Source organism: Onychostruthus taczanowskii, unplaced genomic scaffold (assembly GCF_017590055.1).
Source record: "Onychostruthus taczanowskii isolate IOZ18803 unplaced genomic scaffold, ASM1759005v1 scaffold46, whole genome shotgun sequence".
In the NCBI taxonomy this organism is placed as follows: Eukaryota; Metazoa; Chordata; class Aves; order Passeriformes; family Passeridae; genus Onychostruthus; species Onychostruthus taczanowskii.
Genome location: NW_024502125.1, coordinates 3,739,022 through 3,760,768, shown reverse-complemented (window position 1 = coordinate 3,760,768; position 21,747 = coordinate 3,739,022). Strand labels below are relative to the sequence as shown.

At 40.2% G+C, this 21,747-nt stretch overlaps 1 protein-coding gene across 5 annotated transcripts in view; it reads right to left on the bottom strand.

The window, feature by feature from the left end:
• The window catches only part of MAST4 (microtubule associated serine/threonine kinase family member 4), a 277,213-nt gene that overhangs the window by 141,937 nt on the left and 113,529 nt on the right, over window positions 1–21,747 (bottom strand). For 4 of the 5 annotated variants that reach the window (XM_041414724.1, XM_041414725.1, XM_041414728.1 and 1 more), the window contains one exon: window positions 2,633–2,664. The exons of the other annotated variant lie outside the window; for it this stretch is intronic. In XM_041414724.1, coding sequence (XP_041270658.1) covers window positions 2,633–2,664 — 32 coding nt within the window. The remainder of the gene's footprint in view (window positions 1–2,632; window positions 2,665–21,747) is intronic. 5 annotated transcript variants of the gene reach the window in all.

The following is a 21,747-nucleotide window of genomic DNA, read 5'->3' as shown; positions in this document are numbered from 1 at the left end:
ACCATTGTTTGAGTTAGCATGGCCAGGTTTTAGTAGCAGGGGAGCTAGAAGGTGGCTACTGGGAGAAGCTGCTAGAAGCTTTCTCCGTGTCTGGCAGATCCAATGCCAGGCAACTCCAAGACAGACCTGCCGCTCACCAATTCTAGGCCAATGAAGTATGTTAACAGCTCTGTGGCAGAGCTGTTAACATAAATATACATAATACATAATATAAATACACATAAAATACAGATTTAAGAAGGAAAAAAAATAGTTATTGCAGAGGTGCAATTGCAGCTAGAGAAGAGCAGAGTGACAATATGTGAGAGGAGCAGCCCTGCTGACACCCAGGCTGGTGAAGGAGGGACAGGAGGTGCTCCAGGCACCAGAGCTGAGGTTCCCCTGCAGCCCGTGGTGAGACCACGGTGAGGCAGCTGTGGCCCTGCAGCCCACGGAGGTCCCTGAGGATGCAGAGATCCAACTGCAGCCCCTGAAAGAGACCCTGGCCAGAGCAGGTGGATGCAGAGCAGGAGACAATGCTGTGATCCTGTGGGAGGCATGGGCTGGAGCAGGGTCCTGGTAGGACTTGTGACCCTGTGGGGGACCCACACTGAAGCAGGCTGTGCCTGAAGGATGGCACTTTGTGGAAACAGACCCACACTGGAGCAGTTCATACAGAACTATTGCTAATGGCATGGACTCACACTGAAGAAGGTCATGGACAACTGTCTTCCATGGAGAAGACCCCAGGCTAGAGAAGGGGAAGAACTCCTCTCCCTGAGCAGCAGTAGAAAGCAATCCCTGAGCAGCAGCAGAAAACAATGTGATGAACTGACCATAACCTCCATACACTGTCTCTCTGTGCCACTGAGAGGGGAAAGACAGAGCCTGGGAAGGATGGAGTGGTGTGAGAAGGTGTTCTTAGCATTTATTTTACTTCTCATTATCCTAGTCTTTTAGTAAAAAATCCAATCAATATTCCCAATTTGAGTCTGGCCTGTGACAGTTTTTGGTGAGTGATCTCTCCGGGTCCTTACCTTACCTTACCTACGAACCCTTCATTGCATCTTCTCGCTTCTGTCCAGTTGCAGAGGGGAGTGACAGAGAAGCTTTGGTGGGTGCCAAGCACCCAGCCAGGGTCAACCCACTACAACCATCTGCAGAAACCTAAGCACTTTAATAACTGGATACGATTATGCTGACAATATGGTGTTCTCCACTACAGTTTAATAAAGCCTCAGCAACATCACAGAAAGCATACTAGTGTCTCAGTGAACAGCTAAACCAATATGTATGTGAATGCAACTGAGGTGATTGCGATGCAGTCATTTTTCAGATTTGGAGTAAACTAACTAATAACATTCAATGTCAAACATCCTAGCAAGAGTAAGCCAGGTCAAGTTCCAAGAGCCACTTTCTGCTCTGGCTGAAGTGAACAGCAGTTTAGCCATTAACTTTAACAGAGACAGTCTTGTACCCACACAACAGTTTCAGGTTAATATAAAGCACAAAGGACACCAAAAGAATGCACCAAAAATCATTTTCTTTAACTGTCTTGTCACTGAAATACTTAAATAATTAAATACTTGACAGGAAATTAGTTTTCTATTTTGTTGACTTTTCTTACATAATGGGTTTGCTTACTGTGTACCATAAGACTTCTCATGCGTCCAAACCTAAAACAAGAGTCTTTTCCAACACAGCAGATATGCTATTAAGTACAGACTTCTTGTATGCTCTTTGAGTCAGAACAACAGAGCACTTCACTGCACTTTCCCAGCAGTTACAATTTCAGTTATTCATGTATCTCACCTACTATCACTAAAACCTACACAGCACTAACAAGCTGAAACCAAGTAACCAGCCTCTTGTGCAAGGGCACAGGGTTTTACTCAAAATTGTCACCAATAATCTACAGATTATCTCATAGTATTATTCTTGAAAGAAAGCAGTAAGTGAACAGAGTTTGCTTCTTAAGAGATTTTGTGATGTATTGTGATCCCAATACTTTCTCAACAAGTTACTAATACAGAATAAGAAATTAGACAGATGCAAATAAAAAATACAAGCTTTAAAACCAAACAACTCAAAACCATTGTCAAAGCCAAGTCATAGAAATCTAAGTAAAGCACAATTGAACTCAGCATCTGAGTACATATTATTATAACTAAGTAACAATTTATACAAGAATACATAGTCTTTATTTCCATAATCAAAATAGTAGCTTAACAGTCCTGTACATTTAGTAGAACTCATCTATTCCTTTTTCCTACCTTCTCATCCAGGACTGTTGATGGAGTTCCATAAGCATGACAAGTTTCTTTTATATCATTCACAAAGAAAGCATGTTTCTTCCTTGATTTTTAACAAGAAAAATCTTTAACAGAAAACAAAACCCTGAACTTAAAAATTTTGCATCCCTTTGGAAGTCCCTCACAATAGCTTCTCTAAAAGATCAGCATAAAAATGGTTACTGCACAACCCACAGATTTTCATTTACAATTTTCATTTCTTTGTATGCATTCTCAGGCAGAAAAACTGCCACATTTAACCTCCATTCTAACTGCCCTGAGAAGAAAACTAGTCTACTCTAAAACTGTCAAAAATACATACTACAATCTAAGCACAATAGCAAAAAACTTCATATACTTACAAACTTCCTCTTCTTGGAAGGCTCAACTCTTTCTGCAACAGAAAAAAGTTACAGTGTATTAGCAATAAAATATTTTAATTTGAGGTGGTATTTTTGAGACAAATACCACAATCCTCTCATCCCACCAGTAGCAGAGAGACAAAAGTAGTACATTGGGACAGTAAAAGATGCTGCATGTACCACTTTTCTTTCTTATTTGAAATATTAACATTAGCATTCGGAAAAGTCTGTACCTTTTTGTAGCAGCAATATTAAAGTATTTCAATCAATAGACAGATCTTATGGAAAAGCCTTGATGAACTGGCAACACTATTAAAATTTGCAAGAGTCACTGAAAAAGATAAACTCAGTTTTTTTCTAATACTCATATTGGAAAAATAACATTAAAAACTCATATTTTGTTGTTATTAACAACAAAAGTTTTTAATAACAGGATCACAAGCTGAACAGGTGACCATTGCCACCAAGTTTTCTACACTATATTCTTAAACCCAAGAAAGATTAAGAACATAACAGTTTGGTCCACAATAAATAATTACAATTTATTACAATCTTCTGCAAAGTACTAGCATAATAGCAGAAACACGTGTTAAATTTTCTACAGTTTTTGCTGAGAGCAGTTAAACAGTCAGTCAAACTACAGTTTAACAGTTAAACAACTTTTTATGGGATTGACAAGATAGCCTACTAGTTAAATGGAAACTGCAAAACAAACATTTTTCTGTTATTTTAATGTAGCAGAAAGCCACAAGATCCACAAAGTTTTGCCCATCAGAAACAAGCAAAATATATATACCACAAGTATATATTATCGTCTATTGCATATATCACAGAATAGCTGAGGCTGAAAGGCGTCTCTGGAGATCCTCTGGTCCAACCTACTCACAGCAGAGGCAATTGCAACAAATCACAACTACACCCAGTCAGATTTTGAACATAATTTTGAACATTTTGCAAAGATGGACGCCCACAACTTCTCCAGGCGATCTGTTCCATTGTTCAATCACCCTCATTTCTCACATGAACCTGAACGCTACATTAGTTAAGCATTATCTTTGCAATCATGCCCAGCTGAGAGAATCAATTACATTCAAATAAAAGGACAACTTGTCTGACCTAGAGGATGCACAGTCAAAATACATTTGAAGTTGAAGGGCATCATCCTTGCTGAAAGATAAGGTTGCATATGCGTGTCCTGGGGTGACTATGTTCTATTGTATCCCCATTCATCTGTTTAGCCCAGAAAGAAGTTCTGCACCTTCAAGACTGGTTCTGAGAGTGAAGGGAATGAAGAGAAGTGTGGAGTTTTTCTTCAGACACTGCACTCACTCCTCCACATTCCTGCTCCTGGACTGTGTTGTCTGCGCACAGACAGACAGCGAGAGAGAGCTTTCCTTTGCTTTTAGTTAGTCCTTAGCTAGCTGAGGCAGAGAAGTTCCCTGGATTGTGGTTTTTCTTCTTCTTGGAACCGTTCAAACCTGCTCTGGACTGAACACCCAGCAGAGCACCGGCAGCTCCACCTGTGGCCCACTGGGCCAGGCCAGGGCCATGACATTTCTAGTGCCAGAGGGACTGATCAGAGACCGAGTGAGCTGAGCTACAGCCCACCAAGGGGACTTTCTGAGTTTGTCATCTCTTCAGAGTGGCAAGAGGTTTTATTGGTTAATATTGTTCCATTTTTGTGCTGGTGAATGCTTTGCCTGTTAAATAAACAGGTTTTTTTCCACTTTTCTCCACGGAAATCTTCCTGAACCAGCTGGTGGAGGGCCCGCTTAAATCTGCTTTCTAGAAGAACTGCTTTTGGAGACTTTCTCCCAAATTTGCCCTCAACCAGGACAATGTGAGTGGTTCAGCTTCTGTGGTTGGATAAAGCTATAGGTATTGACCTGAAAACACATATGAGAATACAATCAAATGGACAAAAATAGTTCAGCCAGGCACCTTAGATAAAAGGCCATAAGGGAATGAATAATTATGTATTCTTTAGAGAGTTTTAAATGGTGTGCAGTAAATAATGCCTGGGCTGCTAACTGAATGATAAGGACTAAAATATCAAGTAGCAGCTCAATTCCTGAGTACCACCCATCCTGTTCACTGAATGAGGAAGGAAAAAATAGTGTGAAACAATGCAATTAGACATCGTAATGCAAAGGCATAGGAGAGCAGGATTAGGGGCCTGGGTAACAAATTCTCGTACTTCCTAGGAAGTTCCAGCAACTGTTCAGAATTTGCATTTTAAAACACATCTTTTAACATAACATGTGCTTACGTACAAAAGAACAGTTACACCTGCATACAATATTGCATTATGAAGCTGAGTAATTCCCCTCAATTTAAAATGTCACATTCATCATGACCAAAATGTTACCGCAAGTTAGAACCCACGTACTTCCCTTTGTGGTTTTTTTCTTTAATATTTACAATGTTATTGTGTTCTATTTCTAACATGTAACTTTACTTGTAATGGTAGGCACTGTCATACTGTAATAGACAATGCTTGTGGGAAAGCTGCCAAATGGTATGAGCAAGAGTCGTTAGTACATGGCTTTGAGTTGAAACATGTACTTTAAATTTGTTTCCTATGAATCTGTGTGGGGGGTTTTTTTGTTTGTTTTATTCAATTGGAGTGTTTTGGTTGTAGTTTATCATTATTACAGCAGCGCAAATAAGAGACACTGGCTCCTGTAGACACCTGAAGTCACATTAGTTTCTTGGCACATTCTCATGCTTGCCATGTTGAAGCACTACTTTTGACTATCAAATGAAGCTCCAAAAGAATAATGGCTCACTGTTAAAGATGTTAAAAACTGCCAAGACCACCCCCTGTATAACGGAAAAAAATAAAGCAAAACCCCTTGTACGTAACTCATACAAGACAATTTACAAAACGTTGCATTTCTAAGGCTGGATTTTAAAACAATATACATATAAACAGAAGTAGTACTGAAATGAAACAAATATCCTTCCTGGATAATATTTCTATCCTCATTTTTCCTGTCTATTACAACCACGATGTTAAAACGAAAGGTCACTTCTCTCATGCTTCTCCAGCTGGAGGACCTCCAAGAAAAAAAAAGTAAAATGTAGTAAACTGAAGCATGTTTTTCTCTCACATATCACACTAAATTATTACAACTCCTACATGGTTTTTTGGTGTTACTTAGGACTCACCCACCCCAAAGATTTTTCCACAGCCTGAAGGAATTAGCAGATTATTGGCTGTGTCACTACAGACTTTCTCCCTCCTGGGAAGGTTCACCAACATGATGCTAGCTTTGCAATAGTACAGCACAGCTCCACAACTGGCTCTATGCAAAACAGGTGGGAAAAGCATAAACACGCTCTGCATGGGGCTTAGGTCTAGCTTATAGCTTACATTAGAGGAATCATTTATTTCCTAGGTATACAAAACACTATTTGTACCAAAAAGTTAAAGACAACACTTTTACCCTGCCTCTTCCAGCTGTTTTTGTCACAGCCACTTTAAAGAGGGATGAATGATACCAAACCAGAAGTCACTCAGTTCTTCAGGCTTGCAACACTCCAGTTCAGATCTCAGTTAAACTCCAAATGACCTGCATCAACTTCAGTTTTCTGGCACATCAGTGTTTTCTTTCTGAAAGCCTCAGTAGAAGACGCAGAAGACCTGTCTGCCCTAGTTCCACTGCTCAGCATCCAACGCATGCAGACGCTGAAGGTAAAACTTAGCAGGGTCAGGACCTTCGGCTCACGTACTTAGCAGGCAAGCATCTGGGGCATTACAAAGAGAAAATGCTGCCTTCACTGTGACTCTGCATGGTTCTCAGTCACCAGCTCTGCCCCAGAGGATCCCACTGTGCTCTTCTGCCCTTGCCCTACATGGAATCCTCCTCTGGCCAGTTCAAATTGGGCTGGTTTTAGGCTGTTTCATTCTGCTGCAATAACATAAAGCAGATTTAATGGACCAGAGACTCTTGCCCTTGAGGCCCTGTGTGTCTCAAAAACTACTGTAATAAAATATAATAAACCTTACCTCCAGTTTAAGAGATCTGTGCAAGCTGTGTCAAATTGCTGTGATGTAGCATTAAGAACCAGGTATACTGAATGTAACTGCAGCTGTCAATCAGTTCAAACTCTCTACTCTGTGCATTTTCTATCAATAACATGTTTTGACAAAAATAATGCTTTCTGATTATTTCAATAATTATGATTCTTCCCCTGGTCCTACACACCTTTAAGATACTTCAGTATGCACAAGTTCAAGATCTTCATCACAGTGCAGATATTCAGCCTTATAAACAGATCACAATGAACAAATAAAACACCGCCAACTTTATTGTGGGTCAAATCTTTCATCCTAGTACCCAGAAATATGGTTTACAAAAAAAAAAACAAAAAAAAAAAAAACCACACAACAACAATGCAAATAGATCCGAACAAAAGAGGTGACTTAGAAAACACTAACATCTTCACATTCCTTATAAAGATTACCAGCAAGTTAGAGAAAATTTAGAATATTGAATTTCATCCCCTGGGACAAAAAAATGTAATTAACTTATTGCCTGTTACTGGTTCAATTTTAAACAACTAGTAAAAAGTTGCAACATTCATAAGCTACCAAAGGCACAGCTAATGTTGTTAATACAAGGTAGATTTTGCAATCACAGTAAATCTGCTTCATCTTCCAACAACTGCAATCTTTAAATATTCAAGAAGTCCTTCACAGTTTCAAGTTGCTCATAAAAGTAGTCTGGAAAAGTGCACCTTTTCAAAACAAATTTCACTTATGCATTCTTCAGCTGGTGAGGTGTTAAGTATAATAAAATTAATATGAAGAGTTGGGATTTTTTAAACATTGTTGCTCTACCCATCCATCATAAATTGTAAATATCTGACAGCTTTCTGGTAACCTGTGTTAGATCTTAACAGCTTAAAATTGTAACATTATCACTGCATTAGTAACAGCAGGAAGGAAAAAAAATCAGCAATGGCACACAATTCACCTTCTTATCATCATCAATGACAGCAAGACTTAGTGCTTTGAGGAACGAATTTGAAGGATTTCTTCCTAAGTAATTACTATGTTGTTGCCGAAGATAAGCTGGGGGATGACAGCAGATCTTGCATTTGGATGTGGCAATAAGAATATAAAATAGTGCAAATGACAAAGTAAAGTATTGTTTCTATCAGAGAAAGGTATTACACTGTGCAAGAGCTTTTTACAACCTAATCTTGACCTCTTTATAAGATTAATATATCAAGTATTGCACTAATCCATTCTAAATACCTGCTAAGCAAGGCAGTGGCAGCTTATGCTTTTTATTTTATTGCTTCCAACTTTGCCAGAATTTGGTTCTTTTGAATGACAAAGCAGTGACATCTGTGTGGGGACAGATCACCCACAACAAATGACAAGTGGTAGTGTCTCACACCAAGTGTGCATCTTCTGAGCTCAGTATGTTTCTCTGGCAAAGCTGTCTTTTGTTTCTACGACAACTTAAAGTGTTTCCTGGTTCCAGGAATAGTAAGCCTTTGCCTCAGAAACAGTATTCTATTAACATCAGGGTGGAATTTTAGGAGTGGCTACTTACCCTAAAAATTGCAGTTGAACACAGGATTAACCAATTTTCAAAAAGATGCTGAAAATACATTGAGGTCTTTCTTTGTCAATCAAGGTGTTTTCACCTGGATCTGATTTCTCCCAAAACAGGTGTAACTATAAAACTGCTCTTCCTTTCAGATGACCCAAGTGAATTTTTGTTTGCAACACCACCTTCTCAGTAGCCTGAGTTCTAGATTTGTCCAAGATGCAATTCTACATCCACTTTTCTCAGGAAAACTGTACCAATACCTTCTTCACTGGCAATGTAAGTCAAGATCACTATATTCCTTTTACACACTTGCTGCCAAGTAACCTGGCAGTATCCATTCCTCATAGTAAAGTCTGATGTTCTGCCTTTTAGCTGAAGGCTTACAGATTCTTTCCACTCCAGCCACCAGTTTACCAAGGTTTTTGCTTGTTTATTGTGTACTCTCACCAACTGAATCACAGATCATTCCTTCACAAGCATTTCCATGAACAAAAATTGCCACTTCTGCACTGGCAGGCTCTGGAACGTAGTTATCACTACTCAAGGAAGATTCCATTTCCAGTTGCCTTGTGACAGCAAAACACTCCTTGAGACACAACACAATGCTTCCTAATTCTTAATTCAGCACATACTTAGTTGTGCATTTCAAAATTTAAAGATGTTATTCTGCATGATAACTTATTCCCCTCACATCCCCAAACTTCATGTTGCAAATTAGTAACACCACCACAGATTGTAACGGGAATATAGTGTAGAAGTGAAGAGGCACTTAAGCTCTAACTTGGCCAGAAAAAGCCACATTTTATCTAATTCAATATTGCGTGTTCTATGTAATTCATTTTTATCTCCTTAGTTAACTTTCCCTACTCATGTTACAGGCACTGTTGACTGTATCCTTCAAAGCAGAAACATATCTTTGCATCAGTTCTGTGTTCTGAGATGCGATGTAAAAGCAATATTCAGGTGCTAGGCAAATTATCAATTTAAATGCAAATTAACTGGATCAAAAAAGAATGCCAAAGTGGCTATATATAAAAACCATACAGCAAAAAGAAAGCAATCACTTTATCACATACAAGAGCAATTTGAATAATCTATTTTCATACAGATGAATCGGATACAACATTAAGATTTATAATAAACTAGACTCAAATAAGTAAACAGCAGTTAAATGTTTTGCTTTGCATAGTATTCTAGAAATTCTCATATAGCATTAAAAACACTGATCCATATGGAAGATGAAACATCTCAGAAGGATTCCATGAGTTAACAGTAAGGATTTTCCTATGAAATACACTATAGTCTGAAGACTCTTCAATTGTGGGATGGGTAATAACATTAGGAAGCAAAAGAACTTTTACCTTGTTAAATATTGTTTAGGGTTACAATACAATAACACTCCCAACTAAATTTTGAAATAAATTAACAGAAAACAAAGAAAAACAATTACACCAGGTTTTCTGTAGTTTTTTTACAGAAGACAAAGAACTACAACAGTTTCTTTAGAGAAAGTAGCAAGAACTTGAAAAGAGAGTCAGTCACTCTAAGTAATTTCTAACATCTTTAAATGTTAGAAAGAAAAAAAAACAAACTGACATGGGCAGGGAAAAAAAAAAGAAGAAAGTTAGTAAACAAATAAGTAAATCAAAAGTGCTACAAACATACCATTTATGGGAATAAAATTATAAAACTCATCAACACAGAAAATAAGGCATGCCTAGTTTACCCCAATGGAGTCCATAATACAATGCTTCAGGGACATACCAAATCATCACAAAAAAAGCCCTACCAAACTGTATCAGTAACCTCCTACTCAAATGAAAAGCAGGAACGCGTTTAAAAATTATTCAAACTATGCTGAACAACATTATCTCTGCTGCATCTCATGTTCTCCATGAAAAGCAGCAGTGGCAGAACACATCAACGCCACTACCTTATGACAACAATGCAGCACATCTTATTTAAGAGCAGCTACCATAATTAGTAGAAGGTGTAAAACCCTTTCCAATGGGAAGCACAAGCCTTTCTGAAAAGAGAGCAATTTGACTGTTGCCAACATTAACTTTGTAAATCTCTGCATTCATTTTCCAGTGGCATGATCTTTCCTTATTTCAAATAATTCACATTAAAACATAGTAGAAAAATGGTATTTAAGAGATTGTTGCCCACTATGTTGCACTTTTAGCTCAATTTTAAAAACTACATAAATAACCATATTTCTTTAAGAAAAAAGTGTGAAAACTTTTTTTTCTTAAAGAATGAACTCTCCACCTCCAAGTATACAAAATCATTTCATCTTACACAATGTTAGAAAATCTATGCTTCATTCTGACCTGCTGTCCTACAGTTTATTTCACCCCTTGGCAAAGTACATCACCACAAGGCTAATGGAGAAAATGCATGGACTGTGAAGTGTTTGAAACACCAACACTCAACAGATTCCAGCTGCCAAGTTCACATGAATATTCCCATCAACAGAGTCTAAAAGTGTTATCATATGTTAAGGGAAAAGGAGATGAAAAAGGAAAAGAAAGTCACACAAGACATAAATCCCAGCTACTGGTACAAGTGTTCACCTGAAGAAATATAAACAATTATATAGTTAACCAGAACAGGAAAACCCAAAATCTATAGTTTAACTAAAGCCAGTGATTTCTCTAAGTTCTGTTTGAATCTGTAGGTTCTTTATCAAACAGAAACCAGTGCTTTTTATATGGGCACTTTTTATATATACCTACAAAGGATTTTGCCTACTGTTTAAAAGCAAAAGGAAAAAACACTACTACAGCACACAGTGGCCAGCATGAACTTCTTGACAGCATGGCTGCTAAAGGACCATCATGCCCACAAGAATCTGGACGCCTTCCTTTCCCCAGTTGTAAATGATGTTTGTATTATACAATTCAGAAGCTGCTGCCGACTTTTGTTGAAATCAGTAACTAGATGATAAAATGATTAAGCTTGCCTTCAGCATAAGATACTTGCCTACACTCCAGCTTTGATTGCAACAGTTTTTGTTAGTCATTTTGCACTGGATAGAAGGGGAACAAAAGGTCAAAATACATTTTTTCTTTCTTCCAGGACTGACTAGCACTAGGAAAATACAGGCCTTGCTCCACCCTAACATGTTCACAATCATCAGGTGGAGGAGACCAAGTCAGAAGAGGAAAATTCACTGGAACTAAGTTTTAAGCTCAGCAGAATTTAATCAGAGAGTTTAGTCAAAGCACTACTGTGCCCACAATGCCCACCTTCAGACCTGTAGAGCTGAGCTCTGCAGCTGCTCTTCGCACATAAGGGAAATATTTGAGGAAAACCAGAAATAAAGGGCACAAATAACTCACTTTTCCCCCCAGAAAAATCACATAGAGCAGCAATGACAAAACATTACATTTTCACTTTCAAAAGATACCTCTTTTGCAGAAAAAGGATACTTTATATTTGCTCTGCTTATGATACCAGATCTTCTGCCCCTTATGCAGTTAAAAGCATCCAAATTAGAGATTTTGCTTAGTGTTGACATTCTAATCAGTTTTTATAAATTCACATTTGATCAGTTCGGCTGATCCCACACACCTTGTTAGTAATGTATTCTATTGATGTGAAAGAAAGTTTCAAGTTCTCAATCAAGAGCTACATTTGAAAAAGTGAGACTGTCTGGAGACCAACTAGGTAAATATTAATCCTGTTTCAGAAAACAGGTTAGTCATAATGCACACTTCATTTTTTTCACTTCAAAACTCTAGACACACATTTCTCCTAACATATGATATTTCAGCTTGTTCAATTTCAGCTGAAGCTTGGTTTCTTTTGAATGCCCTGAAAAAATATGGAGATCCTCTAAACCAGATTAATCTAAACATAGTTACTCATGTGCCTTTTCTACATGTCCTGCCCTGTCCTGCCTGTTTGCCACACTTGTTTGCTACTGAACTGCAGGAGGCTCTTGTCACTATTCCTCCTCCTATATGGTAGGCAAGAGGACACCACCAGCATGAACAGTTTCACAAATATTCAATTACTAGTCAACACACACTCTAAAGCAAGAAAAATTTATTTCAACCGCTCCAAAGATAATACAACAAAAATCCCATTATCCATATTGATATTACATTGCTCTCCCTGTTATGTTATCCAGGTTCTCTAATGAGCTGCAATCTCAATTTTGAGTATCCACCACAGGAAGACAGGAAAAATTGTAATTCAGGAATTTCAATGCTCTTTTTAAATATTCATTTCCCTATCAGAAAGGGAACATAAACCTTATCAGTCTGCTGTTTTTATTTTTATCTCAAAACATCAAAATGTGTTCAACAACACACATATCTACTGCATCAATCTGTATCATTCTGAGGTCTAAAATCTCTGATGCAGAAAGGAAGCTGATGTCTAGCAGCAACCAGCTTGAGGCACAACCCAAACTTCCTAATACTGACAATTTCACTGGAATAATCATTGATAAAACAATACTAATTACTAGGCTAGTGCTGTACCACTGTGTAACAATTTCTGAACTCTTGACATAAAGCACTCTTTCACCCTAGACACAATTTTCAGCTAAAATGTGTAACAGTGGTAATTCCTTTTCCACAATTTCTACCGTTAGCCGGTCCCTCTGTATGTGCTAGCAATAAAGTCAGGTATATTTTATAGTTTTTATTTGGACTACTAACACTCTAGATCAAATGAGATTAGGACCCAGATAGTCTTTTTGCTTTATTGCCATTTTATAGACAGTTTCATTCCCCTCCTTGTCCAATATGGCAAAATGATTGCTTCAAGTCAAAGTACAGTAAATCACATCAGCAACTGTATTAAGTTTTGCAAGCATTACATTTCTTGAATTTCCTTTTACCTTTGACTGATAATCCTATTTATACCAGCTTAATAAGGTCTAACAGTAACAGTGAAGGTTACTCGAATTTGTATCTCTGTCTAATATCTTCACCTGCGAGTTTCTATCATGAAATATCTGCTAATTAATGGGAAGAACTTTCCAAAGGCACTGATTTCTTGTGTAACTAGTCCAAAAGACCCTCACAAAATGTAAAGATAAAAGAAGAATACAAGATACACCTTCAGATTTGTATCTATTCAACATAAAACTAAAGCAAAGAAAAGCCAACAATAGTTTTTCTCTGCAATTCCTAGATGGTTTTAAATCAGAAGGAGACAAGCCAGTCCTAAAGTAAGTCTGCAAGAGGGAATAGTATAAAAAATTCCTCCCAGTTCATATACTGATTTATATGATTAAACTGGCAGGCTGATGTATCACCTTTCATCTTTTTCTACAGTCACACCACCAAGATATTTGAGTCAGGGAAAGTACCAGTGTATCTTCCATGGTAATTTCATCAGTGAAGATAACAGAATCACAGAACAGTTAGGGTTGGATGGCCTCCAGAGATCATCTGGTCCAGTCATCATGTCCAGCTGTATTTTTAACATCTTCAGGACCTTCCTGGGCAGCCTGTTCCACTGTTCTGCTATCCTCAATATAAAGAAGTCCTGCCTCATGTTGAGGTGAAACTGCTTGCGTCATTTCTCCTTGTCATGTCACTGGGTACCACTGAAAAGTCTGGCCCCATGTTCCCATGCTCTTGGCACCCTTGGGGAACACCAGTGACTACAGGCCTCCAGCTGGGTTCTGCTGCCCTGGGTTCTGCTCCTGACCCTGTGAGCTCTGCTGTTCAGCCAGTCCTTGGTCTACCCCACCGTCTATTCACCTAAACCACGTTTCCTGTGCTTACCAACAATAAGTAGGTTAAATAAGTACATGTATAGTGATGTACCTCAGTGCCCAGGAAGCTTATCAGATGGCCTTGAACATTATCACATGGCACATACAGGACATCCAAGGGATCAGACAGCATATATTTAGGAACTGCAGGTCCTGCATGGCCAACCTGATCTCCTCTCATGATCAGGTGACCTGCCTGGGGGGATGACAAAAAGTCTGTAGATGTAGTCACCCTTCAGCAAAATCTTTGGAGCCTACTGTTTCTTGAAGCATTCTGCTGGAGAAGCTGTCAGCCCACGCCTTGGACAAGTACACTCTTCACTGGGTTAAAAACCAGCTGGGTGGCTGAGCCCTGAGAGTGGTGTTGAATGGCGCTGATATCTTAGGGATCAGAAATAATGCTTCACTCAGAGAGTTACATGGGATAAGAAGAGGGTTGTAGAACAAGTTTTGGCTTACCCCTGAAACAGGCCTCACAGCCTCACAAGGAAGGACCCTGAACAAAGGACCACTTGGGCTTTTATACTCTGTGCAAGTCTGGGGCCTTTCTGCTGAGTCATCAGCTCCTGCTGTTCTCTGTTGTCACCAGAGCCTCATGCACTTTGTAGTGCAAGGGACTGGTGTCAGTTCACAGCCTGTTGTCCCCACTCTCCGGGGAACTCGAGCTCAATCAGCAGCTGCACAGAGACAACAGGGTAAAAGGCAATTTGGCAGGGGCGGGATGACCTTCGACTCAGGGATAAAGAAACCCACTGACTCAAAAGAAGAGCAAGACTGAGCATGCACGCTAATCAGCTTGAGAAGCAAGAGAATTCAACCAAGAGAACTCAGAATACTAATTAATACAAGAAGGAGGTAACTTGTAACCAGCATGCCTTTGTTCACTAAAATGGATGCATAGTGTAAAATTTCAAGAACTGGTGTTAGCTTTGCAGATTTACCACACAGCTCTCATCTAAGCACAAATATGAAAGAAACAAATAGCTCCTCCTTGTGTGAGACTGACCTACTGCACATCAGCTGACAACAATTTTAGGGACAATGGTGCCACAACCAATTGGCAGACAGTCACTAGCAAGGTTTCCAAAGGCTCAGTACTGGACCCAATGCTGTTTAAATCCTTACTGATGAGGGGACCAAGTGTACCCTCAGTATGTTCATGGATAAGACTAACTTAAGTGAGAGTGCTGATCTACTGGAGGGCAGGAAGGCTCTGCAGAGGAATCTGGGCAGGCTGGATCATGGGCTGAGGCCAGTGGGGTGAGGTTCAGCAAGGCCCAGTGCTGGGTCCTGCCCTTGGGTCACAACAACCCCTGGCAGTGACACAGGCTGGGGCAGAGTGGCTGGAAAGGACCTGGGGGTGCTGCTGACAGTGGCTGAACATGAGCCAGCAGTGCCCAGGTGGCCAAGAAGGCCAATGGCATCCTGGCCTGGACCAGCAATGGTGTGGCCAGCAGGGCCAGGGCAGGGATTGTCCCCTGTACTGCGCACTGGTGAGGCTGCATCTTGAATCCTGTGCTGTTCTGAGCTCCTCAAGAAAGACATTGAGGTACTGGAGTAGATCCAGGAAAGATCAACAAAGCTGGTGATAGAAAGCTGAGCATCTGCAGAGTGGGTCCTATGAGGAGCCACTGAGGGAGCTGGGATTGTTTATCTTGGAGAGAAGGAGGCTCAGGAGTGACTTTATCACTCTCCACAACTGCCTGACAGGTATGTGTAACCAAGTGGAGGTCAGCCGCTTCTCCTAGCCAACAAGAGACAGGATGAGAGGAAATGGCCTGAAGCTGCACCAGAGAAGGCTCCAGTTGGACATCAGAAAGAAATGGGTTGCTAAGCACTGGAACAGGATGCCCAGGGAGGTGGTGGAATCACCATCCTTGGAGGTGTTCAAGAAATTACTGGACACAGCACTAGTTGGTCAGCAGGTCAAAGATTTGCACAGGATTAGTAAAGACCTTAAAGGGCTTTTCTAAACTACATGATTCTGTGAATAACATAGTTCTCTGTGGAAAAAATAAATCACCTGTCTTTTTGAAGACACAAACCTGATCTCAGTATGGCTGAAATACTTCCCATGTCAGTGTGACCCGACACTTCCCCAGCCCCAGCTCTAGGAAGACATTTCAAAATCTAGTTCACAATTTGGTACCACTTCACCCCTTTTTTTGTGTCTGTACTATTCATTCCACACCTAAATGAGGTTGCATGCTGACTAATTTAACCATATTTTAAGACTGACTTTAAATTTCTGTAATTTTTTTTGCATACATACTAGCATTTATTCTAGCCACACTATTTATAATACTATTTCTGCCACAGCTACTTCTATTTTTAATCAACTGGGAAGCATGCAAGCAACACTGAGATGGAGATCACACATCTGAAGTAACAGCTGAAAATATCTAATTATAACTTGGTATTGCCTTGTATAGAACTAAAGTTTTAGTAAGGAGAAAAGAGAGTACAGTGGCATTTTTTTCCCCAGTTTGGTGTAGAATCTTACAAAACCTATCTAGTGCAATAAATATTACACTACTGACACACTGACTTGGCCAGGAGAATAATTTTATAAGGAAGCCTCTCGGGTTCTTTATGGTCGGGATGACTCCCAGCCAGCCTGGCGGTCGAAGAAGGAGTCGGAGTTCTTCGTTTGTGGTTCTCAAGGTTGTTCATTGTTGCTTATCTAAGATGTTGTTTCTCTGGCCCACCATGGACCTGTCTGGCAGGTCGGTTCGAGGCACACTACACGCCTCCCAGGTTGGTGCTCTTTTATACTAAAAACTACGTATACTATGTTTACAATTATGTTCCAATACCTATCACCTACGTTAGACAGTGACTTTCTATTCTAAACCAATCTGTGAGTGCCAACATCATCCTGAACATGAATGCAATGAGAAAAAAGAAGAAGGACAGAGCACGCCCAAATCCCTCCATCTTGGACCTCCTAACCCCCATGTACAGAATCCCAAACCTGCCCTGTAAAGGTTCTAAACCCCCCTGTACATGGTTCCAAAATTTTCCCTTCACCCCGTGCTTACTACTATGCTACTTAGACTTTTGTGACCTGTGACTCTTCATACAAGGTTAGTAATTTCTCCCAGGGGCTAAGATCAAACCTCCAAGTGTTTTTAGCCTTCTGCCAGAGCTCGTCAGCCCCCCTGCCAGGAGCTCAAGCCATCCAGGTCACCCAGAGGGGTATCCTGGGTTCCAACAGAAGAGAGTTTTAACTTGCCAGGGAGGATCCATCCATAATATTTGACTGTAACATATCTTCTGTTTCTATTTATAATCTACCAGACTCTATAACCTTTGGTAAACATAACTTTCTAGCAATCAATTGGCCATCAAATCAACCTTCTGTCAGCTGTTGCCACAGAGCAGTACTAGGGAACAGTGCTTCATTCTCTGCACTCCCCTGCCTACTAGATGATTTCTTTTTTATATGAGCAGATCCTATGATGAACATATTACACTAATATTCTACTCTTACAATAAGACTCTCTGATTTGTGTTGATTTTGTGGTAAAAAGCAGTAAAATTTTAGGAGTGTAGGTTTAAAATATACTTAAGGTGGAGCCTAAAAAGATATAAAATAGCAGCTGATCCATCTAGCTATTTATTATCAATAGCCATATATAAATCATTATTTTTAATGAGACCTCTCAACTATTTAAGACCTTCAGTCTAGGTTTAACAGGTAGAGATATGGTCCTCAACAGCAAACTGTTTCTTTACAATTACAAATCATAAGCCACTAAGAGAAAACAGTGTTAGAAAAGTTTTATCAGCTCAAAGAGTACAATAAATTACTGGTTTAAATTCAGAAATCACTTTATAAGCAAGCAAGTATCAGATTTTAAAAGGAAATTCTGCAGAAATTGCTCATTGTGAGTTGAGGGAAGACTACTTGGCTGTGTAATTAACTGATAGGGTACTCACACCAGAATGCGTGTAAAAGCAAACTATCTGTGCTGCAATGTCTTTTCTCTTCACAATCAGTTTGGAGTTTATTTAATTCATTCTTCTACAGTGTTTTTTTCCAAGCTAACAAAATTCTTAGTAACCTTCTTAATTTTTAGACAGATGTTCCTAATTTACACCAGCAGCCTAATCTGAATACAGCTTTATTTATGCACAACATGTTTATGAAACACAAAAAAGCTTGAAAATTGTCTGAATGCTTTCCCTTGTAACTCTTTCTCAAGTCCATACTCCCATATCAAATTGTTTTTTATTCCACTGTTAACTTTCACAACTGTATAAATGCATGTTTTATTTTGTCTTTCAGATCATTACTACTAGAGCACTTTCTTTAACTTCATCTACCTGTGTCCGCATTTGTTACCCACTAAGAAGCTCCAACAAACAAATTAACTAGCAACCCTCTATATTAAGCTTCTGTTTCAAGGCACCACCAGCTAATGTAAATACATTAATGCAACGTAATACAGCAAAAGCTATTTAGAGATTACATCTATATGTAATGCTTCCATGTATATGTGAGAACCAACTCTATTTGTACATCAAGCAGACAAGTCAGAAGAATCCCCAGTGTCTCAGCATCTTTTATACTTCACATTTTTTTAATGGTGTGACTACATCAGTGGACAAGGACAGGGTTACAGGTATCATTTATCTGCACTTCTTTAAGACCTTTGACACAATCCCCTACAACATCCATCTCTCCAAAATGGAGACAGACGGATTTAATGGGTGCAGTGGGTGGACTGTTATGTGGATAAAGAATTGGCTGGGACAGTCACATGCACAGGCACTGATCAGTGGCTCAGAATCCCAACGGACAGTGACAAGCAATGTCCCTCAGGGGTCCTTAAGCATTATTTAATATCATCCTTAATGACAAGACAAAGGAATCAAGTGAACCCTCAGCAAATTTGCAGATTACCACAAACTGTTGACACACCTGAAGAACAGGAAGCCATCAAGACAGACCTGGACAGGCTGGAGAAGTGGGACCATGGGAATCTCATGAGTTTTAAGAAGACCAAATGCAAGGTCCTGCACCTGAGCTGGGACAAGTCCCAGAATGAAGTTTCAGGATGAACACAGTGAGAGCAGCTCTGCTGAAAAGCTCTTGGGGGTGCTGGTGGCTGAGAGGCTGGACATGACCCAGCCATGGGTACTCATACCCCAGAAAGCTAAATGTGTCCTGGGCTGCATCCAAAGCAGCGCAGCCAGCAGGGGCAGGGAAAGCAGTCTGCCCCTCTGCTCTGCTATTCGCACCTGGAATACTGTGTTTAGTTCTGAGGTCCTCAGCACAGTAAAGATACTCACTTGTTGAAATGAGTCCAGAGGAAGCCATCAAAATTATGAGAAGGATGGTGTACATCTCCTGTGAAAAAAGGCTGAGAGAATTGGGATTGTTCATCTTCGAGAAGAGAAGATTTCAGGGTGACCTAATTGCAGTCACCGAGTACCTGAAGGGAGTCTAAAAACGATGGAGACACCTTTTTACAAGGGCACATAGTGAGAGGACAAAGAGTAATGGCTTCAAACTGAAAGAGGGCAGGTTTAGACTGGATATTAGAAAAAATATGAGGTTGGTGAGGTACTGGAACAGGCTGGCCTGTAGAACCTGTAGATGTCCTATTGCTGGACATGTTCGAGACCAAGCTGCATGGAGCCCTGGTCTAGCAGAAGATGTGTTTGACTATGGCAGGATGATTGGAACTAGTGATCTCAAGGTCCTTTCCAATCCATACCATTCTATGACTGTGTAACTGTTTGAAGTTTAGCTTTCCCTGATTTGCATCAGATCAAACATGAGCTCATAGCTGTCCAAGTTCACAGGAACATATCCTAACAACTCTACTCTCTTTTGACAGGACAGGCCAAGATCCTCTCCCCTCAGGAAACATTAGTCTCACTAAGTCAATACAGCGTGTTCCTTGCTGCATTGGGTCACCCAAATCACTGACCCAGAAATGGACTTCATCAGGGTCCAGGATGAAGACACAAGTGAATCACTGCAGTCAGCTGACCAGAGATGAAAGATCTTCTGGGCAATTTGTAACTCAGAGTCCTCTGACTCACACAACACTGCTGCTGCACTTATGAGACATGCTGCCTTGCTTCCAAGTCTCCCAAATACAACCATTCTCCTGTAACCATGAGGTTAGGAGGCAGATGCAGGAAACTTGGGACATGCAGAATTAAATGCCAGAACAAAGCCCAGCAGAATGTAGGCACAAAACCAGTATTCCTTTACAATTTTGTGATAGTCTTGCCCCAAGCCCAAATAGCATCCCTGATACAGGCAACAGTCCCTGCAAGCTGCGCAGGCTGAGCTTCCACTACATCCTGCCACCTGGGCAAACAGCTGCTGCACAGGAAGGCAAAAGGAATAAAAAGGATCCCACCAGTCTTTACAGTGCCAAGATACAAAACAACATTTTCAAAGTAACAAGTTTGTTTGGTTTTAATTTTTTTCTTTATTGGTGGGGGGAATTGTGTGTGTGTGTGTGTAGCGTTTTTTTTTTTTTTACACTAGGAGAGCTGAACTAACAAGTATAAAGGAAAGCATGTGAGATTTTTTGATGGCAATTTGCCATCTTTGATCTAAAAACAGGCAAAATAGTCCTTGGTTTGGCATAACAGGACCATGAGGCTTCTGTGCACCTGTACCACCAGGAACAACTGGCAGGTTTTCCTGCGGCAACAAATGAGTGTGACTAAACAGCTGGAGAAGTTCTGCCAGACTTGCCTTTCTACAGCTTCCTGCTCTGGAACTACCTGCAAAACTGACTCTCAGCCATATTCCTAGTCTTGATCAGGAGAGCATCTTCGCTTTCCTATAGAGAGACAAGGAGTATGCAGCTAAGTCATTGGTAGGACTGGGAGATAGGCTTCACTGCTGTTGCCTTTTGAAATTACTGGAGTACACCTTTCCCAGCCCAGTTACAACTTCTTGAAAGAAAGTCATGGGCTTTCTTCACCATCTGCTTTGCAAATGGATTCCTTGAGGCAGAGTGCTTTCTGGTCAGGTTGTCACAGCAACAACTGGTAAGATCAATCTTGCCACACAACAGGGAAGATGGATTCTCATGACACTCCTACTGACTTGCAGCAATCTGCACTTGACTGACAGAAAACAGTTCTTCAAGTGCAACACGAATACAAAGGAAAGACGCAGTTTGTCTCTCAGAAGCTCTACGCTAACAGCACTTCCTTACTTTACTTTCATAGTGGTCTGAATAGTAAATACTGAGGATTTCACACTGCCTGAAGCATGTCCTTGGAACACAGATGAGCCTCTGAAGAACACCGTATCTCCCCCTTTTGTTAATCAGTGCACTGATTAACAGTGCAATGGCCATACTTTGGCCTGCCAAATCTGTTCTCCTCCAAGCAGCACACAATCAGCTGCAGCACCTGCTTCAGGACAATTTGTCTTCCTTCCTTTTCTTGAGTAGTCTCAGCCCATAGCGTAATAACCCAGTACAGCCCCAACAGTCCTGAAAAAAGGTGTTGAAAATCACCTTTTCACACTTCTCATGTCTATTTTCAGGACATGTCCCATGTAGGGGGGCAAACTATGCCCCCTTGCCCTATAATCACCAGCCAATATCCCTACCCCAAAATTTTCTGGTGAGCTGCCAAGGCCAAATCCAGATTCTACATGCCATCAGCTGGGCCCACCTGAGTGGGGTCTGGCCACAAGTTAACATGACGTCTCACAGACTTGAAATCCAGAGAAGTATTAGACATAAGTTATATCACAAGAGGTTTAGATTGACTATTAGGAGCAATTTCCCCATTGAAAGGATGGTCAGGGAGTGGAA